Here is a 10,315-nt window from a genome sequence, read left to right on the forward strand (position 1 = left end):
GAGGGGCGGGAGGAGCGCGGGGGGCGGGGCGGCGCGCGCGCCAGGCATCGCCAGCCGAGCGCCGAGGCGCCGCGCCCATTGGCGGAGACGGCTGCGCGTCGAGGCCCGAGCGGCCCGGCCCAGCCCGCGGCGGCTCCGCGTTAGTCAGTCATGGGGCGGCCGCCCAGAGCCGCCGCGGGGGCGGCGGGGCTCGGGGCTCGGGGGTCCGGCTGAGCCGGCCGCGGATAGCGAGCCTGCCGCGAAGGCGACGGAGGCGGACGCGGGGCGACCCCGGCGGCAGCGGCGGCGGGGGAAGCGGGAGCCGCCTGGGATGTTCAGTGAGTGCGGGAGGCGGGCGCGGGTGGCGGCGCGGCCTAGGCAGTGGGGGCGGGGCGGGCCGGCGTGGCTGCGGGCGGCGGCCCCGCCCGGAGGCCCGGAGCGCGGGCCGGCTCTCTCGGGCGTTTAAGCTAGCCGAGTGTCTCTAGGCCAAAGTCGGGGTGAAACTTGGCACATGGTGGCGGGGAGGACGCTGACGAGCGCGGCGGTCCCCACCTGCAAGGGCGCCCTCGAGGCGGCCGCACCCCTGACAGCCGGCTGCGGGCTGGGCGCCGCGGAGCCCCGAGGCCGCGGGGCGCCTGGGCGAGGCGTGGGCGGGGAGCCGAAGGTGAGCGAGCCGGCGTCCTGGGCTCGGCGGAAGTGAGGCCCTTCAGACTGCGGCGGGGGCGCCCCGGGTCGGCCCCCCGCGGCGGCCGGCTGCGCTCTGACCTCTGACCTTGCAGGTGGCGGTCTCGGAGCTGAAAGCCGGCCCTGCGGGACCCGGGCCGCGCCGGGAGGGGCGCGCGGGGACTGTCTGCTCCTGGCTGACCCAGCGTTGCGGGGTGGGGGGAAGGGGACTGCGGTGGCTGACCTCGGCCTGGGTCCCAGCTCTGCTTGAGGGTGGAAGTCAGAAGAGGAGTTCGGGCCATGTCTTTACACTCAGGGAAGCTTCTCGTAGTAGAGGGGCTAGGTGTCTACATCGGCCTTCTGTGGAAACTGTGTACCTACCTGTAATCTCTATGAGCATTCGCTTCTTCTTCTGGGGTATTGACTGATAACTTAAAAGTGGACTTTTTAAAGGATACCCAAAAAAGGAATAACGTATATGAAAATACCTGACAAATAGGATGTGTTCTGTTAATACTAGTTATCGGCTATTACAATTACTTTTTTGGTAGAGTACTTTGTAGGTGCCTTGTGGGCGTAAATTTTTTGCATTAAATGTGAAGCATGCTAACTTTTGATTTTTATGAATTATAAATATTTCCTGCCTTACGAATCCGTATTAAGCTGGAAAACCAAAAAGTGGGCTTACCTTAAGCATTTTTTGTTTTTGGTCATCAACGGTAAATAAGTGTGTTTGGGAGTGATCTTGATGCTTCTGCCTCTAAATGTGTGAAGTTTATACTTGATTCTGTCACTGGGAAATTAGGAAGAGTCCTCCCTTAACTATGCAGTCGACCAATTTTTTGGTTTTACTTTTGCAAACAGACATCCTCCATGATACCTATGAAGGACATCTTTGGAGAAAAGGTTTTTGTTTGTTTGATGATTCAGCTGGAAGGAGGCCCCAAAGATGCTGTTAAACAGCATTGCCCAGGACAGTGCTAGAAGCTCTTCCTAGCCTCTCTGTGACATATAGCTTCTCAGGTAGTAACTATTCTGATCATGCCTTCAACAAGCGTGTGGTAAGTTCTCACTGTTCTGTTCCCCAAGAGAACCCTTGGAGCAACAAGACATAAAGGGGAAGAGCTCAGACCCAGCAGCCAGGTGACCCAAGCGCCCCTCTTGGCACTGTGGACCACACGGCACCTGTCTGACTTCTGTGAGCCTCAACTTTCTCATCTGAGGAATGTTCCCTACCCTATGGGTCAGTAAGTGCTAGGTATTAGTATAGTGGTGGTGTAGGAAACTAATCGTGTGGTGATTCCCAGGATAGAAGTTTGTTCCTGGGTTTGGTGGGCAGAGAGAATCAGGCTTGAGGAAGAGATGGCCAAGCTGGGCTGTGAAGCCTGGGTGAAAGTGAAGTCGCTCAGTGTGTCCGGACTCTTTTCGACCTGTGGACTGTAGCCCACCAAGCTCCTCCGTCCATGGGTTTCTTCAGGCAAGAATACTGGAGTGGGTTGCCATTTCCTTCTCTAGGGAATCTTCCCTACCCAGGGATCAAACCCAGGTCTCCCACATTGCAGGCAGACGCTTTAACCTCTGCACCACCAGGGAAGCCTGGGTGAGACTTAGGTAAACCAGGTAGGAGTTGGGGGAAAGGGAAGGGGGAGGGGTTCCTCCAATTAGAGAAGGAGGCTTTGACCAAAGCCCCTAAGGCTAGACAGCGGGGTGGTACCCACCTGTTTTGTAAACAAAGACAGATCAGAGTAACCTTGAGGTTGACACAGTGGAGATGGGGTTTTTTTTTTTTTATCTTCCGCACTGGTGGAGGAAGGAGAAAATTTTTAAGCTGAGCACAGATGGCATCAGATTAGCTTTTTGGAAAGATTATACTTGTAGTAATGTGGAATTGAAAGTAGGGAAGGCCCAGCCACTTGTCCTGGTAGCTTTGTGTCTGCCTTTGACTTTGAAAGGAAAAGGACTGCTTACCAGAGGCAGGCATTTTAATCCAAATCTGGAAGCTTAAAGAGCACTTTGAGAAGGCATGAAGAAACCGGGAGACCATTCCAGGCAACTTTTTCTCTTGAAAAGATCTTCAGGGATGTATTGTATATGCCTAACTACAAGGCAGGATTTTCCCCCCACCTCCCCCCTGAAGTTCAGTTCAGTCGCTCAGTCATGTCGGACTCTTGGCAACCCCATGAACCGCAGCACACCAGGCCTCCCTGTCCATCACCAACTCCCGGAGTCCACCCAAACCTATGTCCATTGAGTCAGTGATGCCATCCAACCATCTCATCCTCTGTCGTCCTCTTCTCCTCCTGCCCTCAATCTTTCCCAGCATTGAAGTCTTTTCCAGTGAGTCAGTTCTTCGCATCAGGTGGCCAAAGTATTGGAGTTTCAGCTTCAACATCAGTCCTTCCAATGAACACCCAGGACTGATCTCCTTTAGGATGGACTGGTTGGATCTCCTTGCAGTCCAAGGGACTCTCAAGAATCTTCTCCAATACCACAGTTCAAAAGCATCAATTCTTCGGCGCTCAGCTTTCTTTATAGTCCAACTCTCACATCTATACATGACCACTGGAAAAACCATAGCCTTGACTAGACGGACCTTTGTTGACAAAAGTATCCCTGAAAGTATCCCTCTTAAAGTGTCACCACACGCTTAAGTGTCTCCTATTACAAACACTGTAATTACGCTTTCCAACAACAAGGTGCCATTTGGGAAATGTACTGGACTGAAACAATCTCAGTCAATGCTAGTTTGGGATTATTTATACAATCAGTATAGTATTAATAGGTGATAAGTAAAAAAGGTATACCCACCTGAATGGGTATTGATGGCTTTGTTGAGATTTCCAGTGATGGGCGGGTTCAAGAAGTGCTCTGTCATAGGTGATTTGATAGATGCAAAGGTGATGTGTTCTAGAAAATGGAATTGATGATTCAGGGTGGCTAAAGTGACCACATAGGCATAGATGTTGAAGATAGAAGTGGATGCTTGCGTGCATGCTAAGTCGCTTCAGTGGTGTCTGCCTCTTTGCTGGTCAGTGGTTTCTGACTCTGTAGACTAGAGCCCGCCAGGCTCTTCTGTCCATAGGATTCTCCAGGCAAGAATACTGGAGTGGATTGCCATGCTCTCCTCCAGGGGATCTTCCTGATCCAGGAATGGAACCTTTTTTTAAGTTAATGAAATATTTTTCATTATTAATTGTCTTATTGCAAGGGTACAGTTGTCTTAGGTTTGAGCTTGCTTTTATTTGAATGTAGTTTTACAGACAGTAGGGCTTCCCTCGTGGCTCAGAGGTTAAAGCATCTGCCTGGAATGCGGGAGACCCGGGTTCGATACCTGGGTTGGGAAGAGCCCCTGGAGAAGGAAATGGCAACCCACTCCAGTACTCTTGCCTGAAGAATCCCATGGAGGGAGGAGCCTGGTAGGCTACAGTCCTTGGGGTTACAAAGAGTCGGACACGACTGAGCGACTTCACACCTTCACACACACACAGACAGTAACTGCTGCTCTGTTTGTCTGCTGAAACAAATTCCTTTTTCCCTTCTCATTTTTTAACTTGAAGATGGTTTAAAGAACGTTGTGTATTGGCAAGCTTTAGAAAATACTATAGAAAATTCCCATTCATAAATCTTTGTTTAGCAATCAGATAAGAGATCTTTCTGGTAAGATGTATTTAAATGTATCCGGGAGAGTTGGCAATTCAGTAATCAGAACTATTTTGCAAAACTTTGTGAGTTGACATTTTTAAGTCATGATACTGCTGCTTTACCTTCACAAAATAATACCATGATCTGGAACTGTGTTCAAAACAGTAAGCATTGGCCACGTGTGGTTGCTTTAATTAAAATGAAAACTTAAATTCTTCAGTTGCATTGCTGCTAAGTCGCTTCAGTCATGTCCCACTCTGTGCGAACCCATAGACGGCAGCCACCAGGCTCCTCTGTCTCTGGGATTCTCCAGGCGAGAACACTGGAGTGGGTTGCCATTTCCTTCTCAGTTGCATTAGTCACATTTTAATTGCTAAATAGCCCTTTGTGGCTGGTGGCTACCACACTGAACAGTGCGGATGTACAGCATTTCCACCATTGCCGGAAGTCCTGTGGGCAGTACTGGTGTGTTAGTTGTTAAATCATATCCCAGTCTTTCGTGACTGCATGGACTATAGCCCGCCAGGCTCCTCCGTTCAGTGGGATTTCCCAGGCAGGAATACTGAAGTGGTTGTTATTTCCTTCTCCAAGGGAGCTTCCCGACCCAGGAATTGAACCTGCATCTCCTGCTCTGGCAGACGGGGAGCCCATGGGCAGCACTCCTCTAGAATAAAAAAGTGATCTTTCCACTGAGACACACGTGAGGGTTTAATGTCACTAAAGCATCTCCAAAACCTCATTTGAGTCCTGTTTCAGAGAGAATGATAAACATAGGAAACCATATCCCCCTTATTCTGAGAGCACAATATCCTGTTTCTTCTGTCTGCAGACGTTGTAAATGGAGTACATGTGAAAAGTTTTCTTTATAAAATCAGACATGGTAGATATAGGTAGCCATTCTATAGATTGTGCCATACCCTTCCACGTTAACAAAGTTTTGTATAGAAATAAGTTTCCTGAGCCCTAAAACAAGTGTTGAAGTAGGAATTAAATATTTGTGGCTTTCTTGGTTCATAAAAATACAGAGAAATCACGTGCCTAAATTAAACCGTTGGGAATTCCAAGCAGGAGCTAGACAAAGCTCACTTTATTTTTAATGTGAATTTCCAATATAAAAGCCCTGTTCTAGGGAACTGTTCATCTGGGGCAACTAAGAAACAATGATGGCAGAAGAGGGCAGCTTCATCGGTTGTGGAGGATGGTTTTTAGCATGGAGTAGCATAATCAGATTTGTCTTTTTCTCTGACCACCTTCAAAAGGGTGTTTGAGGTAGGCCTAGAGGTGGGAGGGTATTGGAATAGTCCAGGTGAGAAGTGATTTGTGCTGTCAAAAAGCAGCAGTGCGGATGTAGTAACACAGTGGCTCCAAGACAGAATCTTGTCTGGAATAGAAGGAGATGATGGCCGTTTAGAGGTGAGGTTGGGGGAGACGAGAGAAGATGGCCACTAGTTTTTGCTTGTTTGGTTGGTTTTGTTTGTGGTTTTTATTGTTGTTGTCTCTTGGTGGTTGGTGGCACCGTTAAGCTGGCTAGGAAAACTAGAAGGAGGAAGTATGGAAGGAAAAGAATTTGAGCACATTGCGTTTCAGATGTTGGCAGCATCCAGGTAGAGAAGTCATTCAGTCTTGAGCTCAGAAACGTGATCTGACTACAGACAGCAGAGAGTCTTGTGTCACTGGTGCTGTGATGCAGGGAATATGGAGGATGGGAGAGGGGAGCTGGAAGACACACTTGCAGGGGAGGGGGCATATTCAGCAGCCTGGAAACCACGTAAAGATAATGGGGGGAAGTGACTTAGATTTGACAAGAGTTGAGGAATCTCAAGTCTAAGTAAATAGCTCACTGATGTTGGCTGGCTGGGTAAGGAGACTACTGCAGGTTTGGAGTGGCTGGGGGTAGGAAGCTACGGGAAAAGAATTGACAAGAAAAGACTTCTGGGACTTTATGGAGGTCTCAGCTGATGTAAGAGAAGATCAATTTCTAGTGTCATCTGGCTGCCAGACTGTATGATTTCTGCTCCACCCTATCCCCTCCCAGATTTTACATTGCTTCCTAAGCCCCCAGCTGTGAGCCTTATTCTTGTGGCATATTATTTCCATGGGAAAGAGCACAGCTTTTAGTTATTCTGCAAGTTTTAAAATTATATCATATATGACCAAAACCGAGAATAGTCTGGTTCATTTATTTTTAAGCTATGGTTTATATTTCCACAAAGCATTTAATCATGATGATTAATGCAAAAACTTAGGTTTTTAGGTGCTACTAGAATGATCTGTCAATGGATTTTGCAAGCGTGTAGAATGCTGCAGTGAAAGAGAAGAGAACTGATGTGTGAGTCCTTAGTAGGCACTTGACATCTCACTTTAAGAGTATAAAATGATTTTTATCAGTTTTCAAGCATAATTACAACTAGAAAACATACACTTAAACACAGAAACACCTAGCTGCTGTCCATATACTCAGGGAATTGATTTGAGGATAGTGGTGGTAAGTTTGCCTGTATTTGTTTTGAACTCATTTATCCTCAAAGCTGTCCCCTTTTATCTTAGGGGTGAGGGGAGACATGCTGTTCACATGGTGCTCTATTGGCATCTCATGGAATTGGGTAGTCCTTAACCCATGAAGTGCTGGGCTGGGGCTATCTCTTTAAGCACCCTTCCAACCACACACGTTTGAACATAAGTGGGTGGGGTTAGGCTGCAAGGGTGAGTGTTAAGAGAGCAGCTGTGGTTCTTCCTTCCTGGTGTTACTTTGAGGCAGGAAGGTGATCCTGTCCTGATCTTCTGTAGCAACTTTGTTGAAGTATTAAATAGTAGAGAACTATTAATGCATGAGAAATAGATACAATAGGTTAGAATCCTCTTTAGTTTCCAGAAATACTAATAATGTGATATGAAAAGAAAGGTATGTATGTATGTATTTTTAACTTTAAAGTTAAAATATTTTATGTCAATTGAAAATTAAGAGAAAACCTGAAATTTTTTGACAAAGATGTAATTAGATTGAAAATCAATTTAAATTTAAAAGATTTTATAAATATGAGAAAAGGTAAACAGGTAAGGGAATTGCAGTGTTAGTCTCATGCCTGAGTGTCTCAAAGACAGGTCCATTTTAAGGAGGGTTTGTTTTGTTTTTTATTTTCTTCATGTGTCCATTTATGGGTGTTAGTACTGTGAAGGTCGAGGTGGTTCAGTGGTAAAGAATTCACCTGCCAACCCTAACCCTAACCCTGGGTAGGGAATATCCTTTGGAGAAGGAAATGGCAACCCTCTCCAGTATTTTTGCCTGGGAAATCCCACAGACAGAGGAGCCTGGTGGGCTACAGTCCATGGGGTCGCAAGAGAGACGATTTAGTTACTGAAAAACAACATGGCATCTAGGGAAATCAATCAAGGGAGAGGGACTGATTTCTTTGCAGAACTCTTTTCATTTATTATTTATTTCATTTAAAATATGTGTGCACTGGAATCTAGTCCAGGGAAGTCAGTTGGCTCATGTTTCTGGTATTTCAGTTGAGTGCAGCTGTAAAAGAGACTCAATGTCTGTGTTCCTCCCCTTGAGATCCATGGCCTTGCAGATGATTCCCTGCCTACCCTCAGGGAAGGTTCTCATAAGTGGTGGTTTGGAGCCAGAATCTGCTCTTTGGGGCAGCTGCTGCTGCTGCTACTAAGTTGCTTCAGTTGTGTCCGACTCTGTGCGACCCCATTGGGGCAGCTTATTTGGGCAAATTCGTTAGAATCTGTATTTACAGACTAGTTTCTAGTGATGCCCAATAGGGCCAGTTGTGGGTTTTTTTAACTGTTGTTCTAGCTGCTTTCTCTTCGCTGTCTCTTTTCCCCTTCTCTGTAAACATGCATATACATTGTCCCACCTTGGGTTCACTTGCCATTACAGGATCTGCTCTGTCAGTTTCCCCATGTCTGTCCTGTGAACACGTTTTTCCTGTTGGACAGGTAGCCTCTTAACTCCCATCTTATTTGAAACACTAAGGGACATACATTGATGGTTTGCATTCCCATGGCAATAAGAGATGGTTAGTAGGAAATCTGGAAAAGCTTTAGTTTCAACTAAAATATGAGGAATTGGGTTGCTTTGGAAGAGTTTGGAGACTAAGAATTCTTGAAGTTAGCTATATGTTTCATTGTATCACTGACTCAACCATATCAGACCCACTGCCTTTTTAACAAATATTTGATACTGTCTCTAGTAATCTAGAAATGAAATGCATAGATAATATAATCATTCTGTATACTTGGTTTAAAATAATGTTTATGATGTTGTAACATTTTATGTTTGTATATAAATATATGTATTTTTGTATATGCATATCTCCAGCCTTTACTGTTTGTTCTGTTGTATGACTTTTATGCAATTGAAAAGTCAATCTTCAGATTATGTTTTTAAAAATCTTCAGATTATGTTTTGAAAGAGTCAGCATGAATCAGTTTGCAAGGATTATTTGTCAGTGATTTTGGAACAGCTTGTTTGGTGCAGTATCTGGATAAAACAGTTATATGGTTATTCACTGAAAGAAATTTCAATGGATAAACATTATATATGGACAAATTTTTTTAATATTTAAAGAATAACAGATTTTTGGAATATGAGGAATTTTAGCCCTGGGATTTCTTTGGAAGGAATGATGCTAAAGCTGAAACTCCAGTACTTTGGCCACCTCATGCGAAGAGTTGACTCATTGGAAAAGACTCTGATGCTGGGAGGGATTGGGGGCAGGAGGAGAAGGGGACGACAGAGGATGAGATGGCTGGATGGTATCACCGACTCGATGGACATGAGTCTGAGTGAACTACAGGAGTTGGTGATGGACAGGGAGGCCTGGCGTGCTGCGATTCATGGGGTTGCAAAGAGTCGGATACAACTGAGCGACTGAACTGAACTGAAAACAAATGGAGGAAATCACAAAAGAGAAGTCCAGTGCCTATAATTGAAACTGAAAACTTAAACATATCCAAATAAATGATTTAAAAAAATCTTCCACATACAGACAAAAAAATTAGAAGCTCTTGATTTAGAGAAAGTCACCCTGATGGGGACAGTCACTTGTGTACAGATAATGTTGTTTGTATTCCAGAGTGGACACCATGTTTTGATTCTGAAGAAGAAAATATTTTTTACATCACTGGAGTGAACCTAGAAAATTCATCCAGCTGTCAGTGTTCATCTGGACTGCAGTATTCTTTACTTCAGGCAGAGGAGTGCTTGAGGCCAATAGCAGCATCAGGGGTTCCTGATACTGTGTGTGTGTGTTTGTGTCTGTGTGTGTCTGTGTAGATATATATTTGGCTGGGCCAGGTCTTAGTTGTGGCATGTGGGATAGTCATGTCCAACTCTTTGCGACCCCATGAACTGTAGCTCTCCAGGTTCCTCTGTCCATGGGGTTCTCCAGGCAAGAATACTGGAGTGGGTAGCCATTCCCTTCTCCAGGGGATCTTCCTGACCCAGGGGTCAAACCTGGGTCTCCTGCATTGCAGGCAGATTCTTTCCCACCTGAGCCACCAGGGAAGCCCCTAGTTCCCGACCAGGATTAAACCTGGGCCCCCTGCATTGGGAGCACATAGTCTTAACCACTGGACCACTAGGGAGGTCCAATGAGTTTCTGTCCTTCTTGATCATAAATGTAGCAGTCAAGGAAGATAGTCCTTTTGAAGGGGAACTTTCAAACTAGCTTGAATTCCCACCTCTAATTAGTCTGAATATTATCCCTGCATTTCCTCCCTTATAAGATTCATGAGAGGATTTCACTGGTAGTCCCTGGTGGTCCATTGAGAGTCCACATGCCAGTGCAGGGAATGTGGGTTCAGTCCCTAGTCCAGGAAGTAGCCACGTGTCATGGGCACCTAAGCCCGAGAGCCATGGCCACTGAAGCCCGTGTGCCCTAGAGCTGGTGCCCTGCGCCAGGAGAGGCCACCACCGTGAGAGCCTACGCGGTGCAGACAGCAAGCAGCCGCTTGTCACAGCTAGAGAAAGCTCGCACAAGAGCAGCCCGCTCGCCACAACTAGAGAAAGCTCACA

General features: G+C 46.4%; 1 protein-coding gene across 3 annotated transcripts in view; it reads left to right on the top strand.

Annotated features, from left to right (window-relative positions):
* The first annotated feature begins 122 nt into the window (after positions 1–122).
* Positions 123–10,315, top strand: part of TAF5L (TATA-box binding protein associated factor 5 like) — a 33,443-nt gene continuing 23,250 nt past the window's right edge. Inside the window, exons 1-2 of one of the 3 annotated variants that reach the window (XM_040242783.1) lie at positions 171–317; positions 1,732–1,885. In XM_040242783.1, the coding sequence (XP_040098717.1) occupies positions 1,868–1,885 (18 nt within the window). In that variant the 5' untranslated portion in view covers positions 171–317; positions 1,732–1,867. Of the gene's footprint in view, positions 318–867; positions 1,886–10,315 lie in introns of those variants that run through there. The other 2 variants (XM_040242784.1, XM_040242782.1) reach the window with 2 other exon arrangements.

Source organism: Oryx dammah, unplaced genomic scaffold (assembly GCF_014754425.2).
Source record: "Oryx dammah isolate SB20612 unplaced genomic scaffold, SCBI_Odam_1.1 HiC_scaffold_6, whole genome shotgun sequence".
Classification (NCBI taxonomy): domain Eukaryota; kingdom Metazoa; phylum Chordata; class Mammalia; order Artiodactyla; family Bovidae; genus Oryx; species Oryx dammah.